Raw genomic sequence first — 23,106 nt, 5'->3', positions numbered from 1 at the left:
CATTAATTTGCCATCCCCCAGAGTTTACTGACCCACGGGCCTCCTCTGCTCGAATCCTACTTGGTAAATGGAAGGTAAGAGCGTGACTAATTGCGCCGGAGCTCTCTCGTCGGACGCGATCGTTTAGTTGTGGCTCGGCAGGATTTTATAAACAATACAACACAGGGTGAAGTTTAAAGGGCCGTCTCCAACCTCTGCTACGGGTTTTCCTGTTTTCCACTCTCGGTGTGTTTTTTCACTCCGGAAGTTATAGTTTCTTCTCTTTATCATATTTACAAGCTGAAGTCAAAAAGATAAAATCTTCCAAAAATACACCATCGCTGATCTTTGTTCTCCTGAATTGGTCCATAGAGTAAAGGATGAAGAGAGTACGGGGTTCTGCAGTATCTAGCTAGTCGTCTCGGGTGCACCTCAAATCAACAAATGCAGTAATCCCTACGAGTAGTTCCCCGTGATTCATAATTCTCTGAGTTCATTTGAATGTCAGTGTTTATTTACATAATCGAGCTTTAGGGGGAAATAATGATAAAAGGATTATGAAAGGTGTTTCTAATCACGTTTAAAGCGGGTTGAGTCAGATTATGGTCGAGTGGATGGTGAACCCGATTATCAAATTCTCATTTCCCACCCATACGATAGAAACCGACAGTCCAGGATTTCCTCCAGATGGTTACGCTCTGACCTCAGACACAGGTCTACGTGATATGCAGATTGAAAGAATTCAGGTTGTGGAGAAAGTTTGTACACACGCTGATCTGAAACCAGTCATTCCTTCCGTTAAAGCGGCCAGAAAACGAATATGTGATCAATTCAATCCAAATTCAACTGCTGAACTTGGACTTTTTCAACTTCTATTTTACTTTTGAAATAAAACGATCTAATGTGGAAAAAAAAGGCTCAAATTCAGTAAAACTACATAAGGTAGAAAAACTAGGGCAAAGGATTTAACATTTTCTTTGTGTTGTGTTGACTATAAGGACGTCTGAGGGTCAAGAGCAGGACGGATCAACTTCTACCCTTTGAGTCGGACGTGTTGTGTTCGTAGAGTGTTTCAGTTTGTGTTCAGGTCCACAACAACTCAACAAAATCCCAGTAATCCGATGCTTCTTCAGAGATATGGAGTGTATCCGTCCCCAAGAGGCTCTTTTATTCCACCGTTACAGTTGTCCTCCATAATGTCGTAATCTCAATGTATTTTTTTACTCCACCTCTCCACATGTCTTTTCTCCGCCTGTTTAAGTCACAGTCACACCGAAGGGCAGCGTCTCTCTCTGAGAGGCGTGTTGCGGAGAGCGGCGCCTGTCAAGTGGCGTATTTGAGTTTGGGCGTCTGTGAATTACATGAGATACCGGAGAGGGGAGGAATTCCGGTGGAGGTCGCGGTGCCTTGGCTCTCCAGGAACATCGGGTCCAGGCAAGCCACCTTGGCAGCGAAGAAAGCGTGAATACAATGGAGCACGGCGAAGAGGTTCGAGAACTCCAGCTCCTGAAAGAGAGAAGAAACAAAAAACATCCACAGTTAACTCAAGTCATTCTCTGTAGCCTCGTTGCTTTGAAACTCTCTGGCAATGAATCACCTTTGCCTCGATGGATTTGGAGTCTTGATTTTGGAATAAAAACTTGATCTTGCTTTTTCCGTCATCAGATGATCCTTTCAGTTGGGAGAATTTGTATCTCCACAGTACGGCCTTGAATAGAGACACAACAGATAGTGGGAGTTTTAAGTCTGTAAACAACAAAAATACGAATATAAATCTTTGTATGCTTCGATTTAATTTGCGTGTTCCTCCTTGTGTCACTGTGACATGAATAATTCATGTTCAAATCCACATGGATCCAGTGAGAAATGCGGCTCATCAGCACATCAGTTGCTGTGAGATAAACTAGTTATTTTTTTGCCATTGGGAAATTGAACAGGCCACAGCAGTTTCACCTGAACCAGCAGCGTGTCAGTGATTTGATTAGCACTGAAGTGGATGAGGCCGAGCAACAGGTCGAGCCCGGGTTCATGTGACAGTTCCCCGCTGTGATAATCACAGCAACATCCATCTCATTCATCAGCAGTGCTTTTACCCAAGTTCTGAACTTGACTTTTATTTCTTTATTTTCCTGGAGTTTTTCCACTTCCTGGTACTTTCTACTCTCTCCGGAGGGACATGTTGTACTTATACTGCACTGCGGTGATTTGACAGTTGTAGCTCCTTGGTATTTTTCTCAGGTTACAATATTACATATTTCATGTCCTCCTGGTCCACTGAGAACCACACAGATCCAAATGTGATGATTTTGAATTTGACTTTTTCTGACAAAGTGAAGGACGACATGTTCCTCTGTGGTTTGAGACCCGGAGCTGCATAAGTTATTTAAACTGTACTTTTTGGAGATCAGTCTTCTCAAAGGACAACAAAAACATGATAATCTCATTAAAGATGATCCATTGCTGTGGAATAAATGAAGAGTATATAGAGTTATAAAATATATATGATAATAATAATGATAATACTATTTTAACTACAGCAGTAGTACTTATTTAAGATAATGATGCTACGAATTACTAATATTACCAGTTACTTATTGACATTGACAGGGAAAATGTTATGCAAAACCAATTCTTTTATTTTTTTTACCTATTTTTGCCATTACATGTAAATAATGATTTGAATCCATGACTTTATTTCATAAAAGTCTAATGCCTTCGAAATGTTTTAACCTTGAAAACCATCATTTAGAATCAGGCCACATATTCATGAGACATTATCAGATTGGAACAGGGAGCGTGTCCTCTCCTCTGCTCGTCTGACAGAGGTGATGATGTCTCCATCTCCCTCATGTCAGTCACAGCCACTTGATATTAAATCTGCATCACGTCCCACATGGATGATTATGTGTGACGCTACTTCCTGGTCCGAAAATAACATCCCTGTGAATCTTCCTCAGTTTAATTTGTGTTGTGCGATTTTTCAATTTCAATCCTTGGGTGCATAAATGTTTTATTCTGTAATTAAAACATCTTTACAATAAAAAAATAGCCAGACTATTCGATGACTTTTTAAATGCTGGCTGGTGTTAAATTCAGATGAACCTTCACACTGTTTCCCTCATGGTTTATATTCCCACAGTTTAGCTAATTAACTCAACAGTTCAGTGCCGGATCTCGAACCTTCAGATCTCACATGCTCTACTCACAATAATCACTACTTAAACAAATGTGTTCATTATTATCACATTTCATTAATTTCATTTAACAGCACTAAGTGCTTTATCAATTCTCAGAGGGCTGGAGCTTATCACTGCACTCGCACTTATACGCACAAAGTTTTATATATTGTGAATATTTCTGTGGTGTCAGCCTCGTTTTGTTTGTGTTTTACGAGCTCCAATTAAGATTTATATTCATTGTGCTTTAAACAGCTTTTTGCTGAAAATACTAGAGCTGTGGAACATCTAGATCCGGAGCCAGCAGATTACAGCTCAACGTTCTGAACACAGTTATATTTGTGCTGTTTTCGATCAGAACTAATTCGAACACGCGTTTTGAAATGTGCCAAAAGCAGCTTTAATTATGGAGTAATCCCATGGCGTATACTGTCAGCGATAATAGTTTACATATGGATTGTGTTTTGTGTATTTCACTCTGTAAACAACACACTGGCAACATTTTGAATGTCTTTGGGGGACATTGTTGCTTCTCATTGGAGGAATTGGGGCCAAAGTCTTGGAGAACAATATGGCAGCGCTTGTGTCCTGCTCAGGCACAGAATGTGCACCAGAGGACTCGTCTCCAGATTTGGGGAAAGGCCAGAATGAACCGCGGGCAGATGTGGAGTTTGAGCTGAGGGGGTGCAGACGTCAAAACAAACTAATGTGCTCCAAAATGCACACAGAGCAGAATAAGTAAGCAGCAGCAGAAGAACGAAAAGGGGAGGAAGCAGAGGCATCGTGGTTAGTTTCATCACACAGAGAACAACCTCCCACGGAAAGGAACTCTTTCCCCCTGCTACAGTTTTTATTTCTAATAAAAGGATGTCTTACACTCACCTTTGAAGCTGCATCAAAGCACACAAAGCCCATGCCGAAGTCAATAGTAAGACCCATGAGGTGGCTCTCCATGATACAGGCGTATGTTTTACTCTGCAGAATGAGAGAACAAGATGTTACCCACAGGGACACTAAAGTCTCCCTTGTTCTGCTAAAAACATTATATGAGCATTATCAATCTCTGCACTAAAACGACTGAGCTGTAACCCGAAGCCGGATTAAAGCTGTTAAGATTCCATGCACGTCGCCGACCGCTCAGGTGCCGACCTGTATCCTCTCCACCTCCAGGAAGGTGGCCATCTGAAAAGCCTTTTCCCAGATCAGCAGCTCGCACTCCAGCTCCACGCTGAAGAACATGTCCTCCCCGCTCTCCGTCTGGACGCTGAAGACGTGCTTCCTCTTGTCCAGAAGGTCGTTATCCTGAGGTGAGACGGTGAGAGTGTCATGCTGATCAGGTGCAGAGTGATGTGCAGACACCACAAGCTAATCTCACTCTGAAGACAGAGTGCAGACTGCCCCTCAGAGAGCACTTTGATTCTTATTCTCTATATCTACAACACTCAAGTTAAGGTAATAGGTTAATTATGCAGGCAGTTTTATTCTGTAGCCCCTTACAGTCATATAAAACACCCACTGTGGAATGCAAATGGTAGCATGGGTTAAATTATATCTTTGTCTGTATGAATTAAATGACGTATAATGAGTTTCTAGATAATGAATTGCAGATAAATTCTCACAGTCAAAGTGACCTTGAATCAGCAGAGAATGAACAAAACAGGCCAAATTTAACTTTGCTGGTTTGAATATGACGAATAATGAGTTTGACACAGGGCTGCGGTCAGATCCTGATTTTCTTCTCTAAATGTATAATGGCTGAAATAAAAATAAAAAGGTGCTTTACCTTTAAAATCTTGCTCATTATCTCGTACACAGTAAAGCTTTTCTCCGCTCTGGTCCAGTCCCATGTCGTCACCTGGAAAGGTCGCAGAAATGTTATATTTGATCATAAGAGTCAGGTGTTGTCCAGGAGTATTTGGAAACACTCTAAAAATGAAAATACATTTGCTGCCAGGACTTGGTCACCACCAAGCTCCACTAACTGAGCTCAAATGTAGAATGTTGTTTAATTCAAATTGACACATGAATCAATTACAGCGTTCTTATGTAACACTTCATATTTACCAAAACTGAAATGTAATGGCGAGGTGAAAGATAGAAATAGCAAAATGCTGGAAGAGAACAAACAAGCTTTTTGACAATTGTATGCATAGGTCTAAGTGTCATACAGCCACTTGACTCTGATGATGTTGAAAATGTAGCATATACGATTTCAATGCTTGTCCGTCTGAAACTTTATTAAACTTTACAAAGGATCTTAGAAGATGGTGCAACCCATCAAGTCAAGGCACCTTTCAAACATAATTGGTAACAGCTTTTTAAAGTTATATAATATAGTTAGGTAATACAGGCCTGATTAGATTAGATTAGATTTCTTTATTTATCCACACAATGGGGAAATTCACTTGTTACAGCAGTAATAGAAAAACAGAATTAAAGTAACAGTGTCGAAGCACTGTAAAAAAAAAAAGTACACTTCTAAAACTACACATAATAGGAGTATGAAAACTAACAACCTGCAAAAACAGACACTGTACAAAAAGCAGGTGCTGGGGATAAAGTGGAATGATGTTAAGTGTTATTGTAATGAAAATAGAAAAAATATGAAACAGTAGTGACCATGATGGAAAAAATATGAAACAGTAGTGACCATGATAAAGTTGTTGTAGTTGTTAAGCTATAATTAGCTGGCCATGCTAATGTTTTCAGCTAACGTTGGAGCAAACAAACAAACAGACACAGTTTAAACCAGTAATATTTCTGCTTTTGTCAATTTTGGTTTTGGAAAAGTAATAAAAAAGACACAACTCTGTATAATGAGTATTTACTCTAACTACAAACATAAGAGTTAGCGATTTTCTGTATGTCAATCACTTTCTTTGGGCGGGATTTACCAAACGGTTACTTGACGGGAAGTACTCCTGAAAGACAAACTAGTCGTCTACAATGAATACTCGTGTTTCAATATATGAACAAGCCGGCTCCGACACTCTACCATCCAATCACATTAGCATACTCCATTCATATCAGCACATTCGACATGAACAGGCAATTTCAGATATCTATCAATCTTTGCCCATCTCCAGTGGCATCGACAGCTTCTCCCTCTTGTCATAATCACTTAAGTGTCTGGCAGAATGTAAACAGACTTAATGATCATCATCAATCAAGAGGAGGATCAATGCAGCACAAATGATTATGACTGAGCTGCTTCCTTTTTGTCTTCTCTCCGGCGGGGGAAACATTTCCTCCCTCAACAATACATAAACATCAAATGACAAATCCCCCGCGGAGCTGGGCAACATCAATTCAAACACAGAAGTTTTTGCGGTTTGAAGAAGTTGGTCCGAGACAAACAACGACTCACGGGAGGTGCTGAGAACTTGAAGAGCGAGGAACCCCTCAGCGCGAGGAACTTTGGTGAATACATTCGGTCTTGAACGGAGTCCTGCTCCTTGTCGTCGACCCAGCCCATGAAGATAATCTATCGGAAACAGAGACGGACAATTGATAAGCGTGATATAGTGGATGGATGGATGGCTGGATTGATAGATGGATGACTGGATGAACATGGATCAAAGGCAAAACAAATAGGGGGTGTGTCAGGTAGATGAATTACTTTATCATAGTACATGTCATTTATACAATGATTTACAAGGAAGCTAAATATTTCATAGAATCACTCATCTGATAAATCACCCAAATGATCACAAGCAACACCTTTTCTCCCATTATCCCTGTTCATCCAGCCATCCATCCATCCATCCATCCATCCATCCATCCATCCATCCATCCTTCCACTATATCACGCTTATCCATTGGAGGAAGTTAACTGGAGCCAATCCCAGTTAACATGCGGTGGGATACACGCTGGACAGACAAACCCACTAATCATGCTCACATTCACACCTATGGACAATTGTGACAGACTATGAGGAAAAAAACCATGCAGACACTGGGAGACCACAGGGAGTACATTCAATTTCTACATAGAAAGGCCCTGGGACCCAAACTGGGAACCCCCCATTACTGTGAAGCAATATCGCCAATCCCTGTTCATCATTTTGTAGTTGAAGCAATAACTGCAACAAAGTTACGAGCAAGGAAAAACATCTCTGACTATAGAGAAATCGGTAGTACTTCTAACCTGCTTAATTTGAATTTATAAGCATTACATAACCGGGAATAAATGTTAGATATGCTGTATCTATATATATGTTTAAATAAAGAACTAAGCATCAGCAGAGGAAGGCAAGGACATGCAATCGACAGCTCCAGAGTTAAAGATGTTTCCTGTGGTCAATAATTCACTGTGCCCTCTTCACATGTCGTCCTGAGGTTGGTACATATTTACAGGAAAATGCAAACATAGACATAATTTTAACCCCCTCGTGTGTATTTAAATCGTTAATGATGTTTTATAACACACAGTGAGGATTCACTCATGTGTGTTATGATGGATCATTAAATACAATTACGGTTGTTATCAAAGACTCATCTGTTTCAATTACGCCTGCTGTTATCTGCTCTAAATGATGTTATAGTGTATAAACGCTAATGCAGATGCGACAGTTTATTAATGTATATAGTGTGTGTGTGTGTGTGGGGGGGGGGGGTTGTGGGAAGCAAAGTCAAGAGCAGAGGAATTCCTAAGCATGTACCGTATATTTGTCATCCCATCGCCCACACTCATGTGTAGGGAAAGGATATCAAGTTTTCAGGAGAAGAAAAGAGGTTAGACCAACAGGGAGGTGAAGAGAAAGAAAGCAAAGCCTCTGCTGCGTACGTTCAAAGACTCGGTTTTTAAGACATCAAGTGTTTCACACCATCACTACTCATTAAGGACAGGGTGATATCAGCCCATGTAAAGTGTTTGCTTGCGTCTCTCTGTTTTGAGGGTTTTGATGGATTCGCAAAAAACAAGCCGGTGAAAGATTTGGGACAAGCAGTCGCATCTCATGCAGCTTAATTTTCTCAAATGAATTGTCAAGTGGATTCACACTCTCTTTTTTTTTTTTTTTTTACTGAGAAGCAGAAACCGGAATGAATAAGTAACCAGAAAAAAAAAGAAGAAGAAAAGAAAGAAAAGAATCCCACTGTTGCGTCTGCGTCCAATGTTTGAACTGAGAGACGACACTGAGAGTAAACTGACTGAAGGCTCTTTAGTGCTTTTCTGATCATCTCCCCCTGGATTGACTTTAATGATGCAAACACTGTCTGTGTGTTGCAAGAGCAGAATGAAGCTGTCTCCCTCCTCCTCTGACTGACCTGATTAGATTTTTATCTGATTCTTGAAGATATGGGTAAAACACACAAATTAAAATCCATACATCCATTATCTATGATGCTTATCCTTTTGAGGGTCACATGGGGGGGAGAGGGAGCCCATCTCGATCCACCCTGGACAGGAAGCTAGCGTATCACAGGGCTAACATACGGGGACAAACAACCATTGACTCTTTGCAATAACAGCTACAGAAAACAACCCAATCTGCATGTTTTAGGACAAAAGGAAAACATGAAAACTCAAGGTCCCGAATAGCGGTGTCAGAAAAGAGCCTTCCTGCTGAGGTGTGACCGTGCACGTAGATATTTTGTCCTTAAGTCCTGTTTCCCTCATGTTGGCATTTCAAACCACAGGACATGAATCTTTTCAATGTCTTAAACCTACTTCTCAAGACTGGGTTTGCACAAACTCAAGGTGATTTTCTATTCGGTAAAAGTAACTCAAATAGCACATTTAATATCCGTATAGAACCATGTGTGAAGGTCACAGGGGGAGCTGCAGCCAAGCCCAGCTGAGATTCACACTCACGTTCACACCTCTGCTCAACAGCCTGACCTCAATCTGTGTGTCTTTGGACTGTGGGAGGAATCTGGAGAACCGACACCGACACACGGGGAGAACATGCTAACTCCACACGGGAAAGGCCCTTGGAAGCTTTTGGATCTGAGGCGACCGCTGCAGCACCGTGCCGCGGCCTCCCCAAATTAAAATCAGCCAAAGGAAATCTAAAGAAGCAGCAGGAGCTTCTGCCGCCATGTGAAGAAAACAAACTTACCTGCTGGTTAACTGGAAAATTCCTGTTAATCTTCTTCACCTGTTAAATTCAAGGAGAAAAACAACGATTAGTCATTTAAAAAAAAGAAAATCACATTATAACGAGCAGGCGGCAATTACTGGCAGAATCGAAAAACATTCGCGGGACCCCAGGGAGAAACCGGGGACACATCGGAGCGCTGGAAATAAACTATGAATAACAGCGGCGGCGCTAACATGTTAACCACGGCACCGAAGGAAAAGCTGTTGGAGCAACTTCATTTATTCAATGCATGCAAATTACAAAATGAGATAGAATCATTTCCACAAGGACCCAAGGCTCGTCCTTAAAAAATCCATTAAAAAAAATCCATTCACTGTGGTAATAAAGGCAGGAGAAACTACTGGGGGAGCAGTGAGGCTTTAAATTAAAACATTCTGCTCCGATCACAGGTATCACTAGCACCTAATCCCTGCTATAGTATCAATATAAGTCTTTCTCAGGAGCTGAACACCACATTAAGCCGCTCGGGCCTGATCCCCGTCCTCCTATGGAGGCGAGGGAACACGTCTCCGCTGCTTGTCGTGAAAAGGTGCTGAAGTTTGGTGCCGGGGGAGAAAAAGAAAACTTTAATTTGGTGGAGGAATTGAAAGGGAAGCAGCCGGATAACCAGTAGATGATGTGAGCTGGTTTCCGAGCAGCGACAGTGGGTTTGTTCACATTCAGCTGTGTGGGCTCTCGTGTCCAGTCACAGTCACAGGTCGGACATAAATCAGGAAAAAGTTCTTTATGTTGTAAAACAAATCACCACAACTCTCTCCCTGTCTGAAAAATACATATGATTATGGTAAATATATCCCAATGTCAGGAAAACACTGGTCCTCAATGACACGACCCCAGATGGTTTGTTTACAGTTTGTTGTTGTTATCGCCAATATCTTATCTTGTATTATTTACTGCATTAGTGAATTGTACAAACTCATACTTACGAGCTTTAATCGATACCTGACAATGACATTATATTTTGACTAACCTGGATATTACATTTTTTCTCCATAGACGTAGAAATAAACTTGAAATTTCAACTTCTATTGGTTTTACCATCTTTCCAGGGACTAGATATTAAAAATAGACTCTGGTGTACTTGAAGCAAGATTTTGTTTTGTTTATGTCAGAAGCCGTGTCCGTCAGAGGCTGCGTTTAAAGACATATTGCGTCATAGCGGTGCGTCTAGGCTGTCTTATTTTGAAGGCCCCTTCAAATGCAGCAGACAAATGCATCCTTCCATCCTCAAGCAATATGGGGGGGGGGGATCCTTGTAGAGCCAACCTATCCAGTGTCCTTCTGCCAAGGACGCGAGGAGACTGCGTCCTTGGCAGCAGGTGACCTCTGAATAAAGGCACAGCTTCTGATTCATTATTGTATAAATAAACACATTTGAGGGGGTCATAACTTCATCACTCAGATGCTACCGAATATCAGAATTTTGAGGCATTTTCATAGAGAGAAAACAGTAACTGCAGTAACATCGGTTGCATTTAGAGCTGCAAGAACAAGTAATTTCCAGTATTGTAGCATTAGCCCGAGCTAGCTAAAACGTAGGCCGGAAAATCCGCGCCAACACCAGTGCAACACATTGACAGCAAGCATCACGTCCGTGCAGGGTTAGTAGTACTCAGCCGTTTAAATACTTTATACACTTTTTCAAATGCACTAGCATTGGATCGGTACTCTGTGTCGACCAATACGCGAAGTGCTCATATTGTCATCTGTATCGGGTAACATGCACTCAGAATTTGACAAGATACATAAATTCCACTGACAGTTAATAACGAGCCGTGTGACACTAACGGTAAGCGTGTCAGTCAAAATATTGCTAAATTATTCAACATGTTTGAGGTGAAACCGTCTCAGCGAATAATTACCGTGCATTAGAAACACGGAACCGGAAAAAAAAAAGAGAAGGACGAGCAGCGATCACATGTCAGAGCTCGGTGACAGGCAGACATCTCAGAGAGGAGCTGCTAAGTGCCACCGGACAACAGCCTTGAAAAATCACCACATATTTGAATCGTGAGCAGAAAACGGTTCCGCATTAGCTTTGTTGAAAATCAAAGAAGCAGAGCTGAAATTCGGAAATCTGCACGAGTTCCCGGCCAAGGCACAAAGACACCTGGGCTGCTAGACGGAGCATTGACAACAAAATAGAGAAAGGTAATGAGTCATTAGGTATGAGTCACACTTTATCTTCTGGATCAGATTTGATTCAGGATCATGGGTGGAGGAAGCTGAAAGAAGCCGTGAGCCCCGTGTACCTGCTGCTCGGCTGCGAGGGCGACCGGTGGGAGTCGTTAGAAGCAATGGAGCAACACTTCCCTTCATAATGTTCCCATATCGCCTCCAATGGCGTCTTCAAATGCATCACTAAACAAACTCAGGAGAGGTTTCATGAGCGCCAGCCCGGCCTCCGAGGCTACCAGACCTGAACATGGCTGAAGCTTTATGGGAGCTTGTGGAGCGGATTCCCTCCTCCGACATCACTCACAGCACTGCAGGAGTTTTAGTTTTTTTTTATCATGATTAAATATCTGATAATAGACAAATCGGTTCAAGTGTCTGACCGCAAAACAAGACGGAGCAAAACCTACAAGCACACATTGACCCGACTCTTTACTCTGTGCCTGATTTCAATAGATTTTGAGATGTCGGTTCTATTTTTGTCCACTGGCTGTCTCATTTACAAGGGGGGCCATTCATTTTCATTTTATTTAAAGGCTAATCTATGAATATTCAATTTGTCTTTTTTTTAAAACAGTCAAAATCTTTCAAATCTGCAGCTAAATCAATCCATAATTCCATCACTCCCTTCCTTTGTCCCCAAAGAACAATAGCAGCTGCAGCACAGAAATGAAAAAAGGATAAAAACGCAAATCAAACATGAATAAAGATTAAAAAAATTGCAAAAATAGAATATACAAAAAAAAGAGTTAATAAATTGTCAGTTAAAATACGAGCATATATATATAATTTAAATATCTTACAGCCTGAGAACATGTGCAGTAACATTCCTCTTTTCTTTACTGATACTTATATTTAATAACAGATTTAGTGTACAGTTAGTCAGTACTTGTGTAAAACATGATATAGAGTAGATACATATATTACAGGCACTGTTGCATATGTTTAGTTTAATAATGATCCTAGTTTTTAGAAATAGATTATTGTGTCTTTAATCCAGTTTGTTCCGTGTCCTCCTGTTGTTAGTTTTGTTGTTGTGACTTTTGCTGCTGTAACGTTGCAATTTCACCTAGAAATTAATAAACGACTCTATCCACCATCTGCTGCAGGTTTATATGTGCTCCTGTTCCTCAGGGAGTTAAGTTGAGAGCTGGCAGGAGCTTTAAAAACTGTTATTATACCTTTTGTTTTTTTGGCTACAAGTGAAGCAGCTCTTTTGCAGTTTATTTTTGTTTTTCTACTCACGTCCCAGCACTTGGAGCGTACTCCGAGGACGACCCTGCTAACTGTAATCGACAGTGAACAACGTGTTTATGCAGCAGGAGATACACAAATCAGAGCAAAAGATGCAACACAATCTTGTCTTGTTAAATTCCAGCGTCTCTCAGTAAAAAAACGTACAGATATTAAAGCTCATTAATAACAAGATATTACAGATGTCATGTCATTACCATGTATACACCATGAAATGCAGGGAGCTGTGCGTCCTGCAGCTCCCTCACACACCTGAACTAAATGTCATGGCCAGAGCAAAAAACACACTCTCAATTGTTGAGGCCATTCTGGCAGTGAGTCATCAGTGTTATGTTTAGTTTATCCCTCACTTTGTCCACTCCAATTAACCAGGCCTCCATTATCCCCCACAGGCACACACAGGCCAGTGCTCCAAGACACAAACACACACAAACACACACACACACAAACACACACACACACACACACACACACACACACACACAAATACGCGCCAGTGGACACAGGATAATTACGAATCCCTGTTTTTCACCACCGCTCGCTTCATGTTGTATTGATTTGAATGTGGAGAAACAAAAGCGCCATTACGTTCTGGTTAAATTTAACTAGACGGTGGCTCAACAGTGATTCCCCCCCCCCCCCCTTTGAAAAAGTATAAATTATTGTGTATCGTACGGACGTGAAGGGAAAAAAAAACACAAAAACATCCTGACAACCGTTGTCAAAATTGGACAAATCATTTGTCGGCTTTTGCACGAGACAGCGATGAAGCTTGTTGGCAGTACTTGTCTTTGACCCCCCCGCTGAGCATCATCGCCCCGTCTGGAAACACAGAGACACACTTCAGTTTTTCAGCAGCGGCGGTGGTGAAGCTGGCTAAAAAAAAAAACATGTTCACACAAAAACAAAGAATACAGCATCATTATTTCTTTGTTTCCTGCTGCCTCCTGGTATCGTTATTGTATTATACATTATGATGAATTATAGATAATTCAAGTGCTCAGGTTTGGCTGGAGGGAGCCCGGCACGAGAAGTACTATTTCTGTTATTTGGATCTCAGGCTCTTAGAAATAAGTGTGTACTCTCTTCGGCGGGAGAGGCATTAGTATGTGTCTACTTAATGCCATGGCATTTGCAGAGGGACTGTTGGAAGATGCACAAACTGAAACTGTGTTGCAATAAAACCCGACATCCCGCTGCTTTAAATGGACGGCTGGGGAAGGCTGCAGACCGAACACGTCTTATTGTTTCATACTCACATTGTGCTTGGTGAGACCGGAGATGTTGCCCACTATTGCCTGAAGCCAGTCCACGCAGTCCTCCGCCGCAGGGAACTGGACGACTCCGCTGCAGACTCCGTCCACGGCGATAACCTGGAAAGCATTTTTCCTGAAAGAGAGAAGAAAAATAAAAAGAGTGGGTGAAACTGTAGCAACACGTTAACACTGCTCTGAGGTGTGTCAGCTCAGGACTAAATAATGTGTGAATCCGTGAGCTTTTCAGAGTATGGTGTGATTCTGAACTTTGGCCAGAGCCAGGGAAGAGCTTCCTATCTTTGTGCCAAGCTAAGCTGAGCTAATTGGCTGCTGGCTGTTGCATACAAACAAGAGACAATAATCTCATCTATAAAAGAAATTATAAATGTGTGAAAGTTTTCAGACATGAACGGAAAAATGCCCAGAAAGTTTGGCTTCCCATTTTTTCCTCTTAATTTGAAGAAGGCAGCATGAACATCAAAATGCCCACTCGTGATTAAATCATAAAGCCATATTCTCACATGGGCAAAATTTTCCAGATATTTTACCATGCGTTTGCAGGAAAAGTTCCAGAAAATTTCCAAAACAATTGACCCCGGAAAACTTCAGGAAAATGTCCGTCCTTCAGTGCATGCCTGAAAGCAGCTTTAGAGTTGGAGTATTTTTTTTACTTAAACCAGGTTAACTGTTTACAGTCTTTGTGCTACATTAAGCTAATGCTAAACTGAGCTACTCTGCTGCCGGCTGTGGCATAGACACCCACACAACTGTAGCGATAACAACAATTTATTTGACAAAGCAAAGACGTCAGACAAGGACAAGGATAAATCTTCATTCTAGGCTGAAGAAAACCCTGTGGTGAAGCTAATAAATCTGAAATCCTACAATATGTTTGAACAATTTCCTGCTAATGCGCTAAAACGTGCCAAACCACAATCGCGGTTCATTAAGAGCCAATCTACAAGATTACTGCTTCTATCATCCACTGTGTTGCATAATGAAAGTCTATTTATTGGCAAGATAATGGATTATTACATCGAGCATCCATTGTTCAATAGAACCAATCCGTGCACAGAACTAGTGCGGGTACATATTACTGCAGAGTTGTTTTGTGTCTTTGTTTCAAAGGAGAAGAAAAAGCTGCAAAAACATATTTTCTGCTTCCCAGCTCACCTGCAGACATCAGAGCCCGGCATGTACTGTGTCAGGCGTGAGTGCAGCAGTGGGATGAGGCGCAGGTCCACCCATCTCTTCTCCCAGCGCAGCCCCGGGGACGTGGGCCAGGACGAGCAGGACAGCGTGTCCTGCGGGACAGTGGAACACAAGATAAAGAGGAGCTTGTCGTTTCCCACCTCACACATTTCGGAAACAGTGGACATGTCAAGAGCCTGAGTCCTGCCGCTGCCACTGCCGCTGCCACTGCCGCTGCCGCTGCTGTTGTTGTTGCAGCTGTACATCAGGCAGAGCGGGCTAGCACGCGCTGCAGAAGGGGAAGCTGATTCACCCTCCTCAAAAGATAAAGATAGAGCGTCCAAGTGACAGTTGCATGGAAACAACTTTCTGGCAGAGGGAATGTGGCTGCCTGGTTACAAAGGGACAGTTATAGAATCCGTCAATCACGGGAGAGAGAAGGAGGGAAAAGAAATGAAAAGTACCGTGTTGTTGGGATGGTAGTTCAAGTGCAGGCCGCTGTCACACAGAGGAGAGGACGTCCCGCTACTCTGGTCGCTCGGAATGCCTGAAAGCACAACACACACACACACACACACACACACACACACACGGAAGAACAATAAAGCCCCCACCTCCAACTCCTCTTTTCTACTTCAGGGTTTTTTTCCAGCTGCATTGAATCGCAGCCATCCACAGAAGTGCGTTACTTTGTTCTCCCCCCCCCGCCCTGAGCCAATTTGTCCTTGGGTGACTGGTTGATTGGCCACTCAACCTGCCCCATATAGACATATGAAAGGATTTTATGAACGCTTTCATGTCTGATGAGGAACCGAAGCCTTCCCGCGTCAGAGCGAATCAGGTGCGTCACAATGAGCAGTGTCAATCTCTTTGAGTCGAGGCTCTTTTGTGAAGCTCAAGGCCCGTCCTCTCTTTAGAACGACGGGCAAGTCCGAAAAAATAGAGAAAAGGTTTATTTTGGGCTTTTTCGGCTTTCTTCAGTTTGTCACCAGGACAACCAGTCCCACACAGAAACCAGTAACACCAGCCATGAACACACCAGGTGGATTATTCTCTGCATTAGTTAAGTTGAAAATATACTTTTCAGAGCGTGTGCATGTGGAGGGTTCTCACATGTGCAGTCCTCGCACAGGGGCAGTTTCAAAAAGGCCGGCGTCTTCTTCAGGAACGAGACGTTGAGCGTCACTTCTTCACCCGCGTTTCTCAAAACCTGCACCTGGAAGGTAGAGCCAGATTTACTTATTTAGTTCCGGTTCCAGGGGCTGCAAACCACGAGGCTCTGTGCTGATCGTCTGCTGCGATGACAGCACGGTGTGCCAATGTCTGGCTAAGAATGGAAATCCAAGATAAAGGGATTTAGTTTACATAGACTGAAAGTTGTATGCTCCTTACACGCGCACACAAAATAACACACACTTTTCTCGCAGTTACATTTAAGGAGGGATCAGACAGAAAAAACACACCAATGGCTTTACATGTCAAAAGATACAAATCATAAAGTGAGAAGAGATAAGCCGCTGAAAGAGCTGTCGCGGTGCAAGGAAATCTGAGATATGAGCCGACAGCTTACCACTTCCTCGTGGCGATAGCTCCTCACGTTTATTCCATTTATCTAGAAACAACAGGAACAGGGTTACCCTAAATAACACCGCTGGCATCATATCACTCTGGGTCCATCTTGGAAATGATTAATGAAGCGGCACAATAACTGTTACGGCATCTGCGCTGAAAACTGTAAACAAGACAGTCACATCCGCAGTTGCCGTGAATACTGAATGTCTTTGGCTTGTTAATGTTTCCCCTGCAACACAGGAGCCGAGAGACGTGGCAGATTTTTTTTCCATCGAAATTCATGTGAAATTCATGCGACAAATGAATAAATGGCATTTAGCTATAGGAATACATAACTTTACAATGTGACCCCTGAGTTATTAAAGGAACATTATGTTTTTTTTTTGCCGTGTGGAACGAGTCATTGTGTAAATCATGTGGAATTTTACCTGAAGGATGCCGTCTCCAATAAAGAGCAGCCCGGAGAGTTCGGCTGGAAATAGAAAAATCACTTTAGAAAAGACAAACAGGCAACAAAACAAAATGGCATTAGTTGTAAAGAAAATCTCAATATACCTTTTTGTTCTTTTGATATTTTCGATATGACAACAGGGATTTTATGCTCTGCTCCACCCTAAAGAGAAAAAGATTAAATAAAAATGAATTACACAGGTAACTCAAACGCCGGAGACACTCGAGTGCAAGTCTATTTCCCCCTGCTTAATGCTGTTATTGTCGTTCTACAAGAGAATGATCAATAACGCTTGTTTTGGACTTAATTTAAAGAAGTCGGGAGGAGGAGCGGTCCAATCAGCCGCAATCTAAATTACCTTGATGCTCAGACCGAACCCTCCAATCGTCTGCCGCCTGATCGTTACGGTCCGCTCCTGCAAGAGATTCAGTTAGAACCAACAAATGAGTTCAGGCTGACGCTGAACCTGAGGGAGCTTTCAAACCAAAACTCAATCTGAGCAACACAAACATAGCAAGTGGTTAAAACACTGCAAGATAACAACACCAATTAATTAAGTTACACATGCTTATTTCTAGTAGATTTAAAGAGCTAAACATACGGCAGCATATTTTCAAATAATAATAATAACACATAGGCAGCAGTGATAACTTTAATTGAAACACTTTGTGGTGATGTGATCTTAACATGTTTTCATCGGACAAAGTAATATTTACTAACATGTAATTGACAATTAAAAGAATCATTCTCAAAATACGCTTAATGCTTTGTTGCCTAGATTTAGCATAGAGAATGTATGGAGCTCTAATATTTGCACTTTAAATGTGAGAATGAAAAGCTAACGGGCAAATAATCGACTTCCACAACATCAAACTATTCCTCTGACGTGTTTTTTTCACGTCTCGGTTCAGTGCTTTGAGAATCATGCAGCTGCTGCATTGTGTCATATTTAGAGTGTTCTTCATTTCATTTTCAATTAGGTCGTCAGTCCTGTCCATTTTAAGAAAAGCTGCCGTGAGCTTTTAACATTTAACATCTTTGGAAAGCACACGGAGGCTGAATGTTAAATTAAGTGCAGTCTAGTGAAAACACAGTAGGTACGCCTACACGGACAAATTAAACCCTGCCAAGGAAAGTGTTGGATTCTCAGACACGGCCGCTGCTGAATATTCATCTATTGAAAAAGCAACATTATCCAACTTCGCATGACATAAAATTCATGAAATAAAAACATATTCTTGAATCCATGGACGTCAACAGCCAATCAAAAAAGACACTTGAGACGATGACCCAGTAGGCCCCTGGTTTTAAAATGTAGGTGTTGTGTTCCGATCCAATCATGAGACGCTTGTGCGGCCATATTTTATGTCCAGTGTGAACACTCTTACTCTGAGGAGTCCACTTGTGAGCGGATCACAAAATCCAAATGTTAATACGAGGTGTGTACCGCGTCTATAAGAGCGTTGACAAATGAGAAATAACTTCTGTAAAAATCAGACTGGAAAATGGAAAATGAAAACTCTGGAAGGTCAAAGCAGAATAAGAGAAAGACGGGAGGATCAAACAAATCCAAATTTCCTATTAAAATTGGTAATAACCTGGTCATGTGACTTGGACTTGTTGGTTTCCCATCTTCCTCTTATCCTTTTATATCTGAAGTCCTCCATGTCCTAAGAATATGTCTTCTCTCTCTCTCTCTCTTTTTTCCGGTTTTTCCCCATTTCAGTTCATCTGTTGAATTTAATGGATTTTTTTTTTTTTTTTTATATGGTCTTATCCTGTGTTGATGTCTCTGTTGTTTGTGATTTTCTGAAGGATTCATATTATGGCGCCTGACAAAGGTGTGTAATCGTTACACTGCATTCACGACACATTTCATAGAGAAACACAAATTCAATCTATTTCTTTTTAAAAGAAACATGTGAAAGTTATATCGACCGCCGAAGCTGAGAAGTTGACGTTTCCTGACATCCTCATTCTGCTCTGGTGTCCCCTCGGCTTCGCCCATGTTTCAGAGGACACGAGCGCGTCGTCCATTTGTATTTGAAGGTTTTATTTTACTCAGAAAAGAATAAGGTAATTTTGTATAAAGGTCATAGACTCAGGGCTCATCTGAGTCCTTTCTTAAGAAAATATTAAATATATTTTTTATACTTTTATCCTATTTCCACTGAATTTTCTTAGTCTATGCTTTTACTGTTAGTTCCTTTATTACTTTTTAGTCTTAATTCACGTGTGTTACAAATTCGACATTTATAAGCTGCATCTCCTACATCTTTCATTGTGTTTATATCTCTCACATATTCAAAAATATTCTAGCTACGTGATATTAAAATGTAATAACTACACAAGTACACATTAACTGCTGCAGATGCGTCATTAGCACAGCTATTCATAATGTTTCTCAGTATCATTGAGCTGTAACCTTCATGTATTCACGAACAGTACATGTAACTGACATCAAAGCACCAGGGTGAAGTGTGGCACCCCAGCATTCAGTAATTACAGGACTGTTTTACTTACGCTTGAATAAAAAGGCTCCCCTGACACACAGATGACATCTTGTTCTTGAATGGTCAGAATATCTTTGGCCAAGTGCAGTCGAATATTAAACGGCTCCTCATTACCTTCTTGCATCAAATAAATCCCAGTCTTTGTCTGTGAACAGTCAGAGAGATAAACTCATTCATCATCGCTCCGTGACTGAATTAACTGGCCGTGAAATGAAATGTGGTTGAGAGGACTTGTTGCGGGATGAACATGGAAATTAGGGACACACAGCTTTTGCAAATATCAGTTTTCTTTCTTTTCATTTTTCAATATTTTTCATATATCCACTTTTCAGCGCTCTGGGTAATAGACACACATTTATAAAAAAGCAAAGAAAAAAAATACATATTTATGGCTTATAATCACAAGAGAGCTTTTTATCGGTCGTGATGTAATTCCGTGTCCTCTGTGTGCGCGGTGTAAACCCGTGAAGAGAGGAAACATTAGTGTGGAAGTGTGAGGCTGCTGCCGGTGACATCGACAAATTAAGAGCCTGTGAAATTGAGCGGCTGGAATCAAGCTGCACCCTGCACATTTGAATTTCCATGCTTCCTCCACAGCAGGTGTGTGTTTCCAATGATCCATTTAAAAACATGCTAATCCGCATACATTTGCATCTTGCATGTCCTTCCCCCCCCTGCCCGCCCGCTGGCTAATTGCAATGCCTGTCCTGCCCTGTTCTTCAGAAGGTCAGAATAAAAGCAGCCCCTCTACCAAACAAGATGTATAATATCATCATGAAGAAGAAACCACCGCTGTCAGCGTCCTTGTGACCAGGGATACACACCACTCATCAGTTCACGGTGACAGTCGGCTGCTGCTCTAACAGAGCGTACATCAACCGCAGGTCAGACTGGAATCAGAGTCAGTTCATGGAGCGTGTTATCCTTCAGCTCTAATAAGGAACGCAAAGAAATATGCCTCCGCCTGCAGCAGCGGCGTGAGAAATGACATGAGGGGGAGGGGCCATTAATCCACATTATTTAGACTAATGTGCGTGTGAGAGTCATTAGCCGAGCAGGAAAACCAGGTCAGTGGAGCCATAACTGTACACAGTCGGGTCAGGCGGCATCTTCCCGTACTTTGACCTGTTGTGTATAATTAGCACCGTGTGTAATTAGACTCATCTCTTATGTGTCATTACTCTGCCCCTGCAAACAGAGCTACATTATTATCTACATCATGGTCTACAATCAGAGCGCGTGCCACCTGATTATTTACCCGGCAAACAGCAGCAGCTGGTGCACCGTGTGCAACCCGGGCATTGCTCCTCATCCCAAGGGTGTGATAGTGACAGGAGCAATGTGGTGAAGAGCCCTGAGTATGATCCTCATAAACGCTGTTTGTTTTTTAAGTGTATGTTATTAATATAATACGTAGATTATCACTGACAGTTTCTCACATCTGAAACAACACAATAAGAAGATGGGGAATTATTTATTTATAATCCATCCATTATTTATAGTGCATATCCTTTGAGGATCACGTTGGGGCACGGGCCAATCCCAGTGGACATTAGGCGAGAGGTGGGGGGGGGCGTTTACTGTCACAGTTACACCTACGGTCAATTTAGAGTCTCCAATGAATCAACCTGCAGGACTTAGGACCACTGGAGGAAGATGGAGGACGAGAACGACCCCGGCCGAACCAGGACTTGAACCGAGCACCTTCTTGTTCTGAGGCGTATAAAAAGATCATATCTATCCCTGTCTGTCTTTGTGTTGCTCACATATCTCCAGAGCTGCCGATCTCATCCGCCTCACCCTTGGCATGTGTGTAGTTAAGGGCCCAAGAACAACTGATTCTCCAGCTCTGCGTCTTGAATCTAGCTTCACTGAACTTTGGATAAACAGGCGAACAGCTCTCTGTGCAGCAGCGGGGGGGGGGGGGGGGGGGGGGGTGGATGCAGCTTCAGGGGTGTGACTCCTGCAGCGAGCTTTACTTACTGCAGCTCAATTGCTGCAGGTCACTTTCACAGTTTCAGATAGAAAACTGCGACCAGCGTCACCACAGGCCAAACAAACAACCAATTTCCAAACAGGCGGGTTTACACCAGGCACTAAGACGCTTGGAAGGTACAATATTTCCCAACAGGTATGTTTTGAGATATGATGAGTACATGTGATCAGTTTATCATGTAATTTAAAATAATGCGATTGAACAGAAACAAAAAGCAATCAGTTATTCATGCAGCAGAGAGTGAGTTGGTTATTTGCTCGGGTCTGAGAATAGACGTGTTAAAGGCTACAGGGGCCCAGAGCGCTGCTTTATCCACGTGCTTCCTGACGCACCGTGCTGATTTTCTGTCACTTGAAAATGTCCCGACAGTTTCTCTAATCACAGTCAATCCCCGCTCAAACTGCTCCCTTGATTGAATTCCACCAACCTCTTCATTTGAAGTCTTGAAATCCATGTGCTACTATGCAGTGAGGGATACTGCGAAGGAGAAAAACAAGATTAAGTTGGACTGGGGAGGCAATCGCTTAATGACATGACCGACTCGCTGCAGCAAAACCGCAGTCAAATTAAACCGGCATTGTTAGCAGGATGCCTATTTTCATTATAGAGACGATGGAGAGGAGTAGATTTTTCATTGAAATGCAATCCATCAAGCCAGAGACCATTAGGTGTTAATGAATAATTCATTAGCAAAGGTGAGAGCCCAGGTATCCTAATAAATGTTTCAATATCGATGTGTGCAGCCGAATGAGGTGTCTTGTCAGAGAGGGCACAAGTAAAAAGGGCTACGGCAAAAAGTACCTTTACCTGGTTAGAAAATGAAAAGGTATGAAGCTGCACATGAACACCAGATGCTTTCACTATCATCCCATTTGCTCTGGACAGAGAAACACTGTAGTATGCTGTGGGAGTTTTTACACGAGGGCCTCATTTAAATGGACCAGTTCCACTCACTCCTAATCAGACCTGACTGCCACTTGACTCCACATAACAAGTACAGAACAAAAATGGCTCACACTCACGTGGAGAGACTGAGAGTTACCTCAGCAGAAAGGCCCCCAGCTCTTTGAGTGGCGAGATCTAGCCATCGAGCAGCGAGTCGCTCCCTGATCCGAGCCTCGGCAGGAGGCCTCCCCGAGTCATGGCTGACAGGCTTTGGTGACTTGGGAGGCGGCGAGCGGAGCTGTCACCCCCCCTGGCAGGCTGGAGATGTTGCAGGATGGCTCCCGGAGGAGCTGAGGAGCAGAATGAGGCTATCGGTGCAGCGAGGCTTCACTCCTGGTGGCCGCTAATCGGTGTCCGTGCTTGCAGGGGACGCGGCGGAGGTACCACACTGACACAAAAGCCACCTGCAGATGAGGAGCTGCTGTGACGAGATAAGAGCTGGAGGAAAAGAATACAAAAACAAAATTGAAGTCTTGAGGAATAAAAAGGGATGG

At 42.3% G+C, this 23,106-nt stretch overlaps 1 protein-coding gene across 1 annotated transcript; it reads right to left on the bottom strand.

Annotated features, from left to right (window-relative positions):
- Positions 1-1,094: 1,094 nt before the first annotated feature.
- sntg1 (syntrophin, gamma 1) lies at positions 1,095-22,121 on the bottom strand. Its single transcript, XM_062403598.1, has 17 exons — positions 22,095-22,121; positions 19,682-19,816; positions 17,517-17,573; positions 17,263-17,320; positions 17,136-17,179; positions 16,706-16,747; positions 16,249-16,351; positions 15,600-15,682; positions 15,118-15,248; positions 13,948-14,077; positions 9,218-9,256; positions 6,523-6,639; positions 4,939-5,010; positions 4,305-4,457; positions 4,038-4,130; positions 1,577-1,687; positions 1,095-1,485 (listed from the first exon to the last, which is right to left on the bottom strand). Exons 1-17 carry the CDS (start codon positions 22,119-22,121, stop codon positions 1,303-1,305), a joined length of 1,578 nt encoding a protein of 525 aa, XP_062259582.1. The 3' UTR covers positions 1,095-1,302.
- Between the last annotated feature and the right edge of the window lie 985 nt (positions 22,122-23,106).

This window comes from Platichthys flesus, chromosome 14 (assembly GCF_949316205.1).
Source record: "Platichthys flesus chromosome 14, fPlaFle2.1, whole genome shotgun sequence".
Taxonomy (NCBI): domain Eukaryota; kingdom Metazoa; phylum Chordata; class Actinopteri; order Pleuronectiformes; family Pleuronectidae; genus Platichthys; species Platichthys flesus.
The sequence above is the reverse complement of the archived record's forward strand: the minus strand, read 5'-3'. Positions and strand labels throughout refer to the sequence as shown.